The sequence below is a fragment of the Pterocles gutturalis genome, unplaced genomic scaffold, assembly GCF_000699245.1.
Source record: "Pterocles gutturalis isolate BGI_N339 unplaced genomic scaffold, ASM69924v1 scaffold32363, whole genome shotgun sequence".
In the NCBI taxonomy this organism is placed as follows: domain Eukaryota; kingdom Metazoa; phylum Chordata; class Aves; order Pterocliformes; family Pteroclidae; genus Pterocles; species Pterocles gutturalis.
In genome coordinates this window covers 1-16,983 of record NW_010119101.1, presented here as the reverse complement: position 1 = coordinate 16,983, position 16,983 = coordinate 1, and the positions used below count along the sequence as shown (strand labels likewise).

The window sequence follows — 16,983 nt, the reverse complement described above, 5'->3', positions numbered from 1 at the left end:
AAAAAGCTTTTTTCACACACCACCACCCCCCAACAAAAAAACAAAACAAAACAAAACAAACAAAAGCCAAACAAAACAACCCCCCACCAAATCAAGGTTCTATTTCCCCATTTACAGCTGCAGAAATGGCTGTTTAATTCTGAAATTTAACACAACACTTTTCCAAGCAAAAAACCTCCCAAGCAAAAACACTTTCCAAGATTTACCTTGACCAGTTTGTACTTCAGGGCAAACAACTGAGCTTTTACAACACAAAGCTGTAAAATTAAGGATACCTAGGAGGATAATATTTAGAACTGAGCTCATCACAGACAAAAATAAAGGACTGTGAAACCGACTGATCATGTCCGGATCTGCAGTACCTGCACAATGTGCACTGCTCCAGGAGAACATTGATAGCTGAATTCAAAGTTACCTTGAGAAGAACCAGCTTATTCTAACACACTACGATGCAGGAAAGTAAATATTACTGCATCTCAGAGCACTATCACTTAAAACACCACAAAATCGCCCTGATTGAGCCCAGTAAAGAGAAGGAAAGATGGGACATTGGTGACAACTTGTATGTTTACTTCAGCAAGAAGAACCCACAGAATACTGAGTAACTATGCAGCAAAGCTTCCATAGCTGCCTTATCTTGGTCAAAATGAGAATAGTATTTGGAGTACAGAAAATGAAATTACCCACTTAGCATTAAAATATTAAAAATTGCATACTTGGGCAATTTAAAGAGGAAAAAAGTTAAATCTACAAGGAACACTACTAAGTAAATTCTGCAAATAGTTTCATGGCATAACTGAAAGATACAGCCCAAGTGTGACCCAGGAATGTTTCTCAGAGATCTGTCTCTAGAATAATGTCAAAAAAACCCCACTATACCTTAAGGATCCATAAATACTTGGGTAAAACAACCACAAACAAACAAAATCCCTCCACAACAAAAAAACAACCCAAAGCAACAAAAAACCCAGCACTATGTTAACACTTTAGCATTTATTAACACATGTGCAATGCAGATCATTTAAGCAATATTTAGGGTGATTACACCTGGATAGTTTTGCAAGTTGAAAAAAACTTAACATTTAGGATTTCTAGGTTTTCATTTTTGTTTGATTTTACTTATGCCTTAGATAGAATTTCACACAGTGGTTACATAACTCTGCTGATCTCAGTTTTACTTTGTCTCAGACCCACTATGCTGCATAATTACCAACACATTTCTACAAGGCGCAGAGTTTCTTTCCATATCATAGAAAAGGTTTTGTTTCTATGGCTATGAAGGTATTGTTTTCTTCCCCAGAAAGGCCACAAAATTTTGCTAGGGATTGTGGAAGGAGGAGATAAAACAAGGTCCAAAAGCAATAGCAATGGCACGAGGAATGCACTATCAACTCCCTTCATTCTCTAGCTATTTTGTGCAAATTCCAGCCTCAAAGAGCAAGCAGCAAAAGGTGCAAAACAAAGTGAAAAGCTCTGTTCAAAGAAAAACAAAAGCCTCCTAAATAAAGGTCAAGCTGGCATGATAACTTTTCCTCCATTTTAGATTTTTTTCCTAGTGGCATTCAAAACAACCGAGTACTAGCAAACCTTTGTGCAATACATTACCTTTAAATATGATCCATAGTATTTTGTTACATAAGGACTATCACACTGACTCAAAACAGTTATCTCTTGCTGTATATCCTCTATTTCATCTTCTGCTTCCTCAAGGTCTATGATTTTTATAGCAACCACTTGCTGTGTCCGATTATCAATTCCTTTAAAGACTTCACCAAAGGAGCCTTTCCCAATGCGTTCCAGTTTTGTGAATAGTTCTTCTGGGTCTGCTCTGTGGTTCTAGAAAAAAGAAATAATGAAGAAAAAATAAGATATACAAGCTACTTAATTTACTTCCAAGTGATTAGCCCTCATTACTTCCCAAGAAGCACATCATTCAGATTTTTCATCACTAGAAGTCCCGCACCAAATAAATTTATTTCCTACATGCTAACTTCTAACTCAGCTATTAGTTACAGAACATACATTATGCAATTATGTCAAAGGTAGATGAGATCCACCAGGAAGGGAGTTGGGTACAAAGCTCATTTCACTTCCCCACATAACCACCCTTTAAAAGGAAAGAACAGAGCTGTTCTTAATATTAATCCTATCTGTGCAGTAATCCAGAAGACTGGGGAATGCAATTACTGGCACAGAAGCACTAGCACCATCACCCAGGCAGAAACAGTTGGACTTTCTACCTGGCCAACAGCCTTGGGCAGACAAGCAATCCATCAAGTAACTACCTGTGAGAGGACTGCACTACCTGGTATTCAGCAGCGGATTCTAAAATCTGGTAAGATCGGGCATCTTCAGGGCAGCTAAAAGTGCTGACAGAAAGTAGAGCAAAAGGGACAGAGATGTTCGAAGAAGAAATAAGACACAGGAGCAGGGTACTGAACCTGAGGTACTGTTCAGAACTGGCTGGTATCACCCAAGCATGCTTTCAAAAGGAGAGCAGGGCACCAGACAGCAGAGCACTGCTGAGGATACCTGGCTTGGAGCCTCTGTTGATGAACTACTCTAAGATCAGCAGACTGATTATTATACAAAGATTTTCAATTTCTCAGCTCCATGCAAGTAGTCACAAAGAAAACAAAAAGGAAGCAAATTCTCATTTTCCCTTGAAGGTAAAGCATGCTACGTAGCTGCTTAGAGAACACTGTGTATCCAAAAACCACAGCATCTGAAGGATATGGATGACTTGCTCCACAGTTTAAGAACACAGAACTTCAGACCGTAATAAGGAAGGTTGTAGAAAGATGTTTTAAAAAGGTAAGACAGACATGCTAAGAGACTAGCCTATGCTCTGCAGAACAACAGAATTAAACACATTATTGCTGTCAGAACTGGGCAAATCACTGTACAAAACAATCTTTGCTCAAGAAACATCTGCCCTGCCCAAAAAAAAGCCTTCTAATTCAATAGCAACATTTGACAATCTGAAAGAGATGCTTTGCTTTAGATCTTTCTCGTACTCCAAAACTCAGAACCAGCAAAAGAAGTGACAGTTTTGGCAAAAGCAGACATTTAAGGCACAGATTACCCTACATAGCAAAATACTCAAATATCAACATGAAACTCCAGAAAACATCTTTATGCTGGTGTTCCTGCAAATAGTGCAAAAATCTTTACTGGGGAAAAAAAATACATTACTTTAACCTAGTCCAAAATGGACAATCTTATTTCCTTACTGGGCTCTTATTGTCACTACTTCCCTTCTACCAGAATTTATTCCACAATGTGGTAAAATGAATCAGGAAACAGATTTAGCTAAGAGTTAACCATATGATTTGTCAGGTTTATTTTCAGCAGAATCAGTTCACTGTTCATATATACCAAGCTGTCATTCGTGCTATCACAAGAGAAGGGAACATGTAGTATGGCAGATTCATGCTGATCTGTGGAGTCAGATTTTCAGATTTTGCAAATAACACAAGATGTGCTGGTGTTCCTGAGCAGCATATTAAAGCAACAAGAATGAGGAATTTCACCTTTATCTATCTTACCCTGCTCCATTAAAAGCAAGCAAAACCAAACAAAGAAACCACACCACCTTCAGAGAAATAACCAAGCAAAAAATTTTTTATTTTTTTTCTGTCAATAAGTCCAGTGAGAGACATAAAAGATGAACAAATACATAACCAAAGCAAATTAAAAAAGACAGGATAAGTACTATTTTGATCCAAAATCTGGGACAACTAATGATTATACTGGGAAATAAAATTATTGTAGGCCTCAAGTGCTCATAAACCTTTTAGTTAAGACAAAAAAACCCAGGAAATCTCCAAACTGCCCAAAGATAGCCATACTGCCATACACTATTGCATCAGCTCCTGCCATCTTCTCATTGTTGTGAAGAAAAATTTTAAGAAGTTATTTTTAAAAACCCTGAATTTAAAAAACTATTTTCAGATGTGTTTCAAAAATATGTTGTAGGGACAGGTATGTCAAATGCACAGCAACTGCTACCCAGTCTTTCCCTGCTGCTAAATAAACTGCAGAACTGTCATTTAGCTAGCAACCTAACCTGTTCCTAAACTACAACATTAGTTGCAATAAGGAATAACTAACTGATAGTTCACCATTTACAACAAAGCCACACACTCCCTCTAAGAAACACCAGAGTTAAGAGAGAGGATTAGCAAAACTTGCCATTAACTCTAAAATACTCATCTTCAGAAATACTAGCATCATTTTGAGACATGCTTGGAGCCTGGGATTCTGGGAACCATTCATGCTAACTGATAGCCATTGACTTGAGAGGAAATCTCTTAAACACTTCCAGGCAGATAAAAAAATGAATTTAATCACAGACAAAGTCAGCTAATCCAACCCTTCACAAATGTTTGATGAACTCAAAGGGCAACACTTGGGTTTTGCTTGGGGAGAAACCTTAAGCAGAAAATTCCTCTGAGGCTCCTCAGTGGAAATGCACATCCATCCTACACACCCACTAACGGTCACCAACACAACAAGCCAGGCCTCCAAACTCTCCCCCAAGCTATTTCAGGTGAATCAGAGTTTTAAAGTGTATTTTAACTTCCAACAACTCCTAACACCATTACGTGGGAGTGCTGGAGTATAAGGAGAGATCAGCATGGCTGGACCTCCTGACACCACAGAACTCTGTGTACTTCTCTGGGAGGGAAAGGTGGAACAGGGGCATCAGAGGAGAACAAACTGTGAGGGACTACTAGCGGAAAGAATCACATCTTTCTATTTTGAGAAAATCCTCTCACAGCAAGCAAAGTCAGCTTTACGGCTCCTGTTATTCACCAAGGCTGACAAGGGACTGTAGGACACTCTGGGTTAAGGGCAAACACTTCTGACCAACTATGGCTAATATTGAGATAATGTCCTTTGGAAAGGCTTCAAAATTACAACACTACATAACTTAAAATATGGCCTCAGAACAAAGACTACAATTTGAAACAGATTTGCTTTTACCTTTGTTAGTATCCTTGTCTTTCAGACTTTTGTTCTACAGGAATGTTTTTCTACAAATAATAATAATAAAAAAGAATCCCTAAACTTCAAAAGACTACTTTTTAAACGAAGGTAAACTTATATAATGCAGCAATGCCTATCCTCATCCCGGTATAGAAAAGAACAGAGATATATTTTATATAAATAAAAAGTGTGTATACATACCCCTAATATACCAATACACTTCTGCAACACAGCTGCCAGCTTCCTATATGGTAGAAATTGAGATTTCTAACACCATTAACACCTCTGAGCAAAATAAACAAATGTTATTCCCTGTCCTTTCACAGATCTTTAATTGAATGGGGAAAAGGCTTAAACCTTTGAAAGTTCCCTGCATGAGTAATTGTTGCTCGGCTGGTTTTGTTCGTTTGTTTAGGTTTTTTGGTTTTGTTTTTTAATAAGTACTGGTTTCCATGGGGAGACATGTCTGTTGGGCAGCGGATGGTAACAACACAATGGACAGTGTACGGACTTCATCACCTCTCTGAAGATACACCTGTAAGTGGACAAATCAGGAAGAGAATCTATTGCTCTTCTCCCTAAGCCCATTTCCACATACAAAAGCAGCAACAAGTATGAGAAGCACAGGCACATTCACATGCCACTTCAATCTAGCCAGCATGAGTAACAGTACCAGCACGAGTGTGACCATACCAGCCCTCTGTACAGCTCAGGAAGCCCACCATATTACCAGTCCAGCACCACTACACAGCCTGTGCCAGTGTTCAGTAAGATCTCTCCTCCTCTCTTATCCAGCCACGTGCCATCACTGTATGTGTTTATATGCACACGTATGTACACACACAGTCACAGGATCACAGCATAACTCACCTTGGAAGGGACCTCAGGCAGTCATCTAGTCCAACCACCTGCTCAGAAGCTCCAAATAAAAAACACTATAGCGTAACGCTTGCCAGCATACCTGCAGTAGTTGCATCAAGTATTCTGCCAATATGGCTTACTGGCAGAATATGTATTTTTTATTTATTCTGATAAACACAGCTAGGCAGCAACGTCCTGTCTGCATTCTGCTACAAGACTGACAGGCTGACACACCTTCCCACCTCTGACCCTTTCACATATCTGTTCTCCAAATTCTATGTTACTCTGCTGGAACAAAGTTAAAGCACACTGAATATCTAACTGCCAAGATTATACAGATATCTAATGACATACACCAAATTGGAAGAAACAATAGCTACGTCAGACTGCTTCAGAATCTGTCCATGCAGGACAGCTCTTTTACAGAAACAGGTCTTCTTAGAAGGCTTATTAATGAATTTCATTAAAGGCTGAGTATAACTGGATGACAAACCAAAGTGTCAAAGAATCTTGGACAGAAACTGAGCTAATGCCTTGTATCTAACAAAATCAAACCCACGATCCTCTAGGCCTATGACAGTAAATAATCTAACCATCTTATGAGATTTCTTCTAAGTAGTCTGTCAATGTGAGAACGTATATCCTGTTGTCTTTACAATATTTCTAAAACCTGACCCAGAAATACTGTTATACTACCTGGATTTTCAAGTGTCTCCCAGGCTTTATTTGGAACAGAAGTTCCCTTAAAATTGTAGCAGCACTACAGAGTAGCTCACCTACACTGGGAGACATTACTCAAATACACACTAGATAAAGATACAATAATTAGCTCAAAAGATTTTATAAAAGGTCAGTAAGAGACCAGAGTGTCTACTAGTATGTTTTCAACTATCCACTACTATGGTATCCTAACATGTACTGGTAACTACGGAAGCCATCAGAATTACCTGTGCATTTAAAAGACACTAATTTCCAGCAATTGCTGACTAAAATTAAAAAAAAAAATCTTCATAGCCAGGGAGAAATCAAAGGTAAACTATAAGGAAAAGGGCTATCTTACAGAAAGGCTGAGGAAAAGGAGGTTATGTTATGGCAAAACAATTAATACAAACCCAAACCAAACCAAAACCAACCCACCACCAAAAAAACACCCTAGTAATTAATTTGTTGTTCAGCCTCACAGTTACATTAGCATTAAAATGACAGATCAGAACCGTATGCCAACTTTGTTGCTGAAGCCAGTGTGCACTGTGCCATTTCTCTTATGTTGCATTGTCTGCATTGTCTGAATTATGGCTAACAATAAAATTAAATAGCAATTATGAGGCCTAGTTTATTATCTGTAAAATCTCCAAGATATGTTTTATAGTCTTAAGAATTAATACCTGAAATAGGAGTAAAAAAGACACTTCAAAGCCAATAAAAGAAAAATGGATTAAAAGTTAAGACATTTCATCTATGCTCAGCATTTATCTGACTCTTACAAAATACTGCATCCAGGTTGAACACATTGAAATAATGGGTGACTGGTCCATTCATAAACATTTATCTATTCTCAGATAATAAAGGACCTGTAAGTTTTTCTTCTGTTCAGACCCAAAAAAAATTGAAATTAAGAGAGTAAGATTGTTAAACCTGATAGGCTACAGGACTTCTTAGAGTAATGTCTTAATCCAGACATGTTCTTCTTAGTTTAATTTCTTTTGATACACTATCTGCATGTCATTTCAGATATTATATACATACATTAATTATACACCATGCATATTATGTTATATAACAATATATATTCACATACATATTTCCATATTTTACCTGCATAACACACATTTTACTTCTTTACAATAAAGCCACCACAGGTAGTGATAATTTTTAATTTCTGAAGCTCCTCCTCACCTGCCCACATCAATTTTATTTTAAAATCCTATTACAATTGAAGTTACAGACACAAACAGTGCCATAGGCATGTGTGTATATATATAGATGAAAATGTAAATAGTTTGAAGTTAATGAAGGCACAGGTGCAGATCCATTATTACTTAAAATCAGAAAAAAAATGAACCTGCAGACATTCAAAACAAGGGTGGAACCTGTAGACATCTTTTTTCTTCATCTTGTACATACACTTACTTCTCAGTGACTTTGCATGGGACTAAACTGATGCTACCTTGCAGTCCTGTTCAAGACTCGAACATCAGGATAGTAGATACTTCATTTTATTTACTGGAACTGTACGATACATACTGAAGAAAATACTATTTTAACAACAAAAACAATTTTATAAAGTATCACTTTTACATTATCAAACTTTTCTACACAGTAGGCAGCAAAAACTAGATCTGAGCTTTCCCATCCTTAAATGGGACCTGACCTTTCTGAACACCCTTTATGAAACAACTCCCTTATCTGACAAGGCCAAGACTCATTGCCATTTTTAGTGAGAACCTGCAGAACTTAAATATAAAACAAAAGAAAAAACAAGCAAGCAGAAACACCTACATGGCTTTGTTTCTATCAAGTCAGCCATAAGAAGAGCTGCTTGAAAATTCATATGACTATCAAAACTTTAAAATCAGCATTCAATCCCACCCATTCTCAGATTTTTAAGGAAAGAATCACCTTCATCTTCAAACCATCTCTGACCTGTGGCAGATGCAAGCTGTCAACTGCATGGTGTGCTGAAAATGGAAACCACTGAACTCATTTCCTCTATTCTTAGCCTTTCTTTCACTTTGGTAACACAACATGAGGAAGCTTAGGAAACAGCACAAATAAGCAAAAAAGAAAGAATAACAACACATTTCCCACAGATTAGCTCTTTGACATAAGCAATTAAAAAATTTACACCAATTATTTATTAAGAGTATTCTGCACTGAGGAGAGGAAACACAAAGTGGCTGCTGAATGGGTAATTAACCCACTTCAGTAAACTAACTGCCTGTACACCTGAACTAGCAGTCAGAAGATAGAAGACTACTGCAATTTCTCATTGCTGAAGAATATTTGTAACCTCTCCATTTTATGAACTGCTTTGAAAAACCTCATCTGTGGAGAGATTACAAAAGCCATGTATAATAGGAATATGGAAAAATAACCATTTATGGGCTGCAGCCTATTTCTAGCACTATGCCTTTCCTTCCAGCAAGCAGCCTGCTTATCAGTACACAAACAACTTTTTTTATTTTTGCCACACCCATTTAAAGGAACAAGTACATCAAAACTCTGCCAGCAATAAACTATATCATTACAGCATTTGGATCATTTTCCTAATGTCTAGATGTTTGGTATCTACAGCTAAATGGCAACTGCTACAGAAATTTTACAGGCCTCCTCACTGGTCTGTTTTAGAAGATATTTTACCATTTTTTCTGTGTAAATTAGAACTTGATACACAGATTTTCCTCCTGTAAACAAGATTAAACTTGTACTGTAATCCGGATAGGACAAAAATAAAAACAAAATCCAGCTTTTTAACTTACCAGTTGGTAAACTAGAAAGCAGGAACAAGACCTCAAGTTTAACACACACACACACAGGCATCTTTGTTAAAGCTCTCTACTGAAGTAGTCATTACTTATTTTCAGGCTACACAAAATTAAAGCAAGGCTGAAAAACACTGGTTGAAAAAGGATGGCTCCAAAACACAATGTGGGTTAAAGAGCAGGCCACAAGTTTATTTACCACAGATAACTCTCCCTGCATAATCACTGCCTGCAATGAAGCCCAAGTGGCAACCCACGGTTAGAGGATATCACACCATTCCTTTAGCTTTGGTAGGGACCATTTTGACAAAGGAAGGCAAACACAAGTCTACTGAAATCCTAGATTTCTGTCCTCTCCCCAAGCCTAGACGACCACAAGCTTGAAAGCTGTACTCTCCTCTTGAATACTGGCCCTTGATCATATCAATCATACTGGAGCTGAAGCTACACGAAGCACACAAAGAAAAACCAGAAATACAACTCCAGAACGAGCTACAAAGGAAGCAAGAAACCTATCCTGCCAGAACCAACCTGCCCGTTTCAGGAAACTTCTTTTTCAATTACTTTGCAGCTCATTCATAGCATGGCAAAGCATCTCATTACATAAAAGGCGAGGGGAAGGGGGAGGGGAGAGAGAAACACCCTGAAAAAAAATTCAGATTCTTCTTGCCAACTAGGCTGGAATAAAGCTGTGCAGGAATGTAAAAATGTTCTTGCTATGACTGGCTTCCAGATGACACCTTCCTAGGTGAGAGATCAAAAGCAGGATCATCTTGCTCCCCTCATAATTCTCCATACGTTTTTAATTTATTTACATCAGTAGAAATTCAATCTTTTCCACTCAGTGATTTACATTTAGGCACTTCACAACACTCATGGTGATTTCAAGCTGTACAGTGTTTTTCTTTTTCTGCATTCAGCTCCCAACACAGAAGCCTGCATTGAAATACAACTTGACTTCTAGCAAAGCATAGACACCCTCTGATCCCTCCCAGCCAACATTATTCAAATATTCAGAACATATAACAGTACCCTGTTGAAAGAAAAGTCTGCAAAAGATTGGAAAGAAGGGGCAAAACAGAAAAAAAACCCCACATTCATCAGAACTGAACCAGAAGTCAAGAACCGTCTGTTCAAGAAAACAGTAAAGCCACCCTGGGCACTATGGATCCCCCTTCCACAGCTCAAGCGTGAAACCTGCAGATAACTAACACTGCTCCTTCCTTGTTCTCCTTCATCAATGCATATAGAATTCATGCAGATCCAAGAGAGATCACAACACAAAGCGTTTCCAGATACACTGCCTCAATCAAGACCATTCAAATACAGATTGTGGCAAGACAAACTTGGCTTCACACTTCTAAGAGTCAACTACACAGTTCTTAAAAGCTCTCTTCAAAAAGAAAGATCTAAGCTAAAGCCATGTTCTTTCACAAGTTATGGACCTAATCAACATAGCCCATCTCTGCAAAACCACATGCACAGCACATGAGGAAGAATGAGACTGGCAAGCCACCACTACCTTCTCAGTCCCTTTATTAACAGTTTATCTGATAGAGTTAGTTTTGCCAGATTTACATGGCTACCAATCCCTCTGGCAGAACGGATTTCAGTGAATGTTGCTAGATGGGCACCCTTCCCATGAGATTTCAGTCTCTCCTTCAGAGCTAAGGAGTGTGCTCAGTGATCCTCATCTAATCAGCAGAACAGACTTGTTCTAGAAGAACTGCTAGAAGTTTGAATTTAAAGAACAAATGACAGTTCTTTAAATAGAGTAAAAACTGGTGAGGCAGTATCAGGAAGGAATTTTATTTTAAATTATTAAAAGTTAGAATGAAATAGCAGAATTTGGAACAGTGGTTCCTGACGTGAGAGATAACTCACCAACTCTTTATTTCTGCAAAGACAACATACATGTAGCCACTAATTACAGCATGTCAGAAAATTACTTGTTACAGAAGAATTTCAAAACCAACTTTGTACTGTTCATCCCCAAAACCATCTTCCCAAAACTAATCTCTGAACTCTTCAAGTATCTATCAATTATTAAATTCAGTCCCTAAGAACAAATGAAAGACAAAACAATAGCCTCATCACTTTTCAGAGTTGGTGACTCTTTCCTAAATCTGAAGGTAATTACTGAAGAGAAAACAAGTGTTACTTTTAGTAACAGGTTTAAAATTTGTTCTTTCACTTTTGGAGACAACTAAGAACAATGAAAACTGAGGATAATATGCTTGCCTATCTTTACTAGGATGTTTCCTAGGTCTCATACAACAAATACTGCTGCAGAGGCACATTCAGTCATATATACTCTTCATGGTGTGCCACAAAGTTACTATATATAAAGAAATGATCCTCCCCTCAAAATAAGCACCTGAAGAATTTTGTTTCATTTTTTTAACAACAAATTGCAATATATTACTTACCTATTGCTTGCTATATATTCTCCTTTTCAAGGAAAAGGAAAAAAGAAAAATAAAACATTCATCAGGGCTTGTAAAGCATGACAGTAAGACACTGGAGTTCAAAAACAGCCAGTGTGTCTTTTCAATGTTAAATTCAACAGAAAAAAAAAAAAAACACTACAGAATAAAGTTACATTTATATATTTTTAAAGTTAAAAGTCTGGTTTCAGATGTAATATTTTTACCTTTTGGGTGAAATTACCCTCTGCCCAAAACTGAGAGTATATGATGGTACAGAACAGCAGCGAGATTAAGTTAAGACAAGTTGAGTTAGTTTTATGTGCACTCTGCAGCTTCAGCAGATTTGCCTCTGAATTCCAGGTCAGCGCACTTAACGCGTGTACAAAACTGTAAAATCTGCACAAAAAAGTACCAGTAAAAGACTGCTGTGGATTTTTTTTCTTCTAAGCCTGATAAAAGCATCTGCTGAATTCCAGCTGATTATACCTACACAGCTCCCATGTATCAAACACTTTCCAGATTTCGTTCTATCCCCTTCCTTTGATAACAGTAAGACAGTATGAGCCTGAGCCCTGCTTTCTCTGTCATCAGAATAACTTAACACAATGCACAAGATGGAAGAATCAAGTTTAGCTAATAAAGCCCGAGCCAAGGTAGCAGACTACTATTAGGTATGACACAGCTTGTACATCAAGCATGCCAAGGAAAGGAACTACTGTAGTGTTGAATTCCACAAATATTTTGATGCATATCTGCTCCAAGTAGCAAAGAGGCATGTTCTCCACAGGTCTTAAAATGCTATCTTCCTGCAATCTGCCTGCACTGTGGCTCAAAGTACAAATCAAGGAACTGAAACTGGGCAAGGTATTAATCCCCAAAACACTGGAGTCTATCCTAGCTTAATCATAAGAAATCCCTGTTTTCTAGGCACAGTGGAAGTCTCCTGGTGTCTGCAAGCACTAGACTTTCTAGTTTCCTTTCAGTAAGTCTTGTCTCTAAATAATAAAAGTTTAAAGCTTTTTCAAACTCACCATGGAACCATCTAGATGCAGTTCAGTTCCTAGGAAAGGAATGAGTTACCAGATGCTTGAATGGATCTTTCTTCAAAAGTTTAAGTTCCTCTAATGCCCACCCTCTAAACATTTAAGCATTTGACAGAAAGACTGCTTGCTCTTAACACAAGTCATATTCTTGCAACCACAATGCATAAGGTTTACTAGAAATCTGACACACTTCCAGACTAGCTTTAGGTGCCACACAAAGAGACAGTTTCTACAGGTGCACTAATTTAAGAGAAAATGTATTTTTTCTTGGTCTATGAAAAAGAACACTTTCAAAATTAAATGCTACCTTTTCTTTAATCTTTCTATACCCATCCAATAACTAGACATTAACTCATCTGCCTCTGAGCATCCTGCAGGGAAAGACTCTCCAGCTGCGAGGCTCAGGTTGTTCAGTGAGCAGCACTCTACAGCCAGTCTGTTAACTGGCAGCACAGAGAGCAAAGCTCACCTTTACATCCAAGTCGGTATTTAATCAAGAAATCCTTCAATTGTGAATCAGAGTTCACTGGCTGACAGGTCACATGCTTCTCACTGCTCTGCTTTTAGAGGAAGTTAGACTCTTTATTGCAAGATAGTCTGAATGCCAATAAAACCAGATGGAGATCAGGTCTAAACAACCCCTCTGGCTGCACTCAAGAGTACTGCCATACAGGATCAGGAGATATCAACAAAGCCATGAGAACAAAAACAAAAAGCGTTTAGATGAGAGGGATAGCAGAGATACAGAGAAATAAAGGCCCCAAATCAGGTTCCAAAGACGCATACCAGCAAGAAGAAATGCAAATGAGAAGAATCAACACTTCCATCAGCTAATTAATGAATATTTCACAGACTTCAGATTTTGCACCACAAATTAGCATAGGAAGAGGGAAAGTTTATACATAAAAACTCTACCAGCTAAAAAAGCAATTTATTAATTGAGTGATGTTCCATTGCTGAAGTTTACAGACTAGTCTGGAAATTTAGGGTGTTGACAGAGAGCAAGATTTCCTCGTTGTCCACCTTAGAAAGGTTAATTGCTGTTCATTTGTAAGCTTCCCAGTAAAAGAGGCTGGAAAGTGTTCAGGTTTGGAGTAACGTATGAGACGCTGCCAATAATGTAAGTTCATCACAAATGCATCATTCTGAAATGACTGACATCCCTTAAACCTTCTGATCACTTGAAATTAACATAGCCCTGAACATCCTGCCTGCTGGGCAAGAGAAAAGCAGTACTGTAGTACTACTACTAAGGGTTCCAACACCTTCACTCCACCTCTGTTTTCAGTACAGGCCCTGGGTTGGTAAAAGATACAGGTAGGCTCTAACATCTCTCTTGCAAGCCATATCCAGAAATGCTCTGTATGAGTTCAAATGGATTCCTTGAGGATAGTGCCAGTGGACAAGTTTCTCACTGCGAGATCTCAAACCATTCCAGACTAAGAACTAGTTTGAATATTTCTATCCCATTAGAAAAAGGAACACATTTACAGTGGCATTACTGAATAAAACTCCAACCTGACTTTCAAACTCCTCGGAAACTGTGCTTCATGTAACCAGGATACCTTAACTGTGTGCTCACATAGCTCCATCAAGCTTTCATTTCTCCTTCTAGTCTTGGATTCTGTATAAGGTGTCATAATTTGGTGTATCAAGCTCAACTTAGGAGCACTGACTTTATACATTCAATGACTGATTTTATTGAATGGGCTTAGAAGTCTGGCAACTGAGTAAATTAACATAATACAATTGGATCAAATGGAGCCTTTCCAAAGGAGTGAGGAAAATGAACGTGTTTAGGAAGTTGTTTGCACTGGCAAGAATTGTTAGGTATAAAATTTGGTTTAGTTAGGGACACAAGATGGGTTAAACAGAAGGTAACCACTTCATAAACAAATGTTTCTATAACTACTCATAAGGGCAACAGATAATACGACCTCTAGGTCTTCTATTGCTGCCAGGGTACTGAAAGCCAGACTCCGGATTCACCACAACTCTTTGTGACTTTCTGTAATTTTCCACATTTGTTTTTTTAAAGGGAACCTGACTCTTCGTAAGATGAAAGATCTTAAAACACCCCAAAAACCTTCTGTTATATTTTGGTGATAAACTGTCAAGTCTTCCTTTTGGACTATGGGAATTATATAATACATTATTTCTGGATTTTTGTTTATATTTTTTTGTATAATGAAATGGGAGGGAATGCATTAAATTACAATAAAACTGAAAACTTCAAACCTGTAACACATTCTCCAGCAAATTCAGTTTCTAACTGTTATATTCAATAAAATGCTTCCCTCAACACAGACTACAGAACAAGGGGTTTGACATTACAGGAACTTTCCCACAGTGATAGTTTTAACATAACTATTAGATCTTCTTCCATCACAGAAGAACCTGTTTATTCCTTCTTCAAACAATCACCAAGCATTTACTTTAACACTGAGCAGAAGCAGGGATGCTTTTATCATCATTTGGATGATCCTGGCTGAATAGTTCAGACAGGTTAAAAAAACAAAAGTAACCCTTCTACCTCAGACAACCATACTCTTCCAGAACAGTTCTGGTTTTTTTAACTAAAAACCCCACCTGTATTATGACTCTTCTAAAAGAAGAGTAAGCAGAATAATTTCACACCAAATTCTATTTATTTGTATTCTAAGACTTTCAGGACTTGAGTAATAGCCTTCATAAAAAAAAAAAGTCACAAAGGGAAAAACATATGTTAATTCTATGCAGCTGTACTTATCTAACAGTTAAAAAAAAGAAAAAGCTTTAAACCTACTAATATATGTTAAGGGGTCTGGGTTAAACTAACAATGCTACTCAAACTAAGTATGCTATTATAGAAAGTTTATTGGCATAACAATGGAAAAGAGGACCTTAAATAATTTCAAGATCCTTTTGTGATGACAGGGCAGCCACGGAAAACAGGACAGCAATACATTAAGGAGATATACAAACAATAAATTTATAAACTTGGATTTTTAAATAGAAGTCTCCCAAATACAAACATACTAAAAAAGGCAGAGGATATAAATAAAGCAGCTCAGGCTAAAGCCTCTAAATTTTTTACCACAACATTTCTTTAGGAAGTACCAATACAACAGTAACCCTGACATACTGATGGAAAAAGGAGGCTGAGAAAATGTGACTTAAGTCCTCTTACACGAACAGAAAGCCAGTGGATGACCAAAATTTAACTGATTTCAGAAAGCCTGCAAATTATTAGAAATCAGAAAGGTAAACCAAACCTTGGTATTGCAATTGGCCTAAACTAATATATAAATACTGTTTATACATCAATGCTACACTTTTATATAAGTGATAAAGATACCTGACCAAGAGAACTTTAAACTTTCTGTTCTGAAACCTCCTGAACTCTTTACTGTACATCTCACACACATAGATATGTATCACAAAGGCTTCTACATTATCTGAACTAGGAAAACCTCCAATATTATACAAGCTTGACTATCCCACAAGTTAAGAGAAAGCTCAAAATACGGACTGGACGGCTGGTGCCTGACAAATGAAAATCAACACTGAAATTAGTTTGTTCCTCAGCTCCTTTACATTTGATAAACATCTCTGACCAAACTTGTATTACAGCAGAGTAAGAATAAAGAGTCAGAGGCACTCCACCTTTCCTATGAAAATCAGTAACATACCAGCTAGTTTGTTTTCTAAGCAGATACCACAAACACAGAGAAACTACACCCGGTTTCATTTCCAGGCGAAGAGAGGTGTAAGTTTCTGACAGATGACGGCTCCCTGTCCTATATCACCACCGGGCCTCGCGTTTACCACCTTCCCATTAACCACAGGGTCCTCGGAGAAGCTGCTCCACAGGCCCAGCGCCAAGCACATGCTGGTGAGGAAGTCCTGCCGGAGGTCCGCTTGCCAGCGAGCCTGCTATGTCATTTACAGCACACTCACACACCCTGCGATTAACTTCATTTCGCCTTTAATCAGTCGTAGAAGCTCTTACGTGCTCCTGGATGCAGCGTGGCCAAGCTCCAACAAAGGGGGAGGGGAGGGAGGTGAAACCTCCGATTTTTGGGCACGGAAACCCCCCCGAGGGGCTGGCTGCAGGTACGCGGCCCCCCGGGGCACGCCGAGGGCGCGGGGCCCCTCGGGGCATCCCGTTACCTCAGAGCACCCCCCTCCTCGCCC

General features: G+C 38.2%; 1 protein-coding gene across 1 annotated transcript in view; it reads right to left on the bottom strand.

Moving 5' to 3' along the window:
- STK26 (serine/threonine protein kinase 26) overlaps positions 1–1,836 on the bottom strand; it is a gene marked incomplete at its 5' end in the record, with an annotated part of 17,003 nt that extends 15,167 nt beyond the window's left edge. Inside the window, one exon of the mRNA XM_010076461.1 lies at positions 1,606–1,836. Within this exon, the coding sequence (XP_010074763.1) occupies positions 1,606–1,836 (231 nt within the window). The remainder of the gene's footprint in view (positions 1–1,605) is intronic.
- Between the last annotated feature and the right edge of the window lie 15,147 nt (positions 1,837–16,983).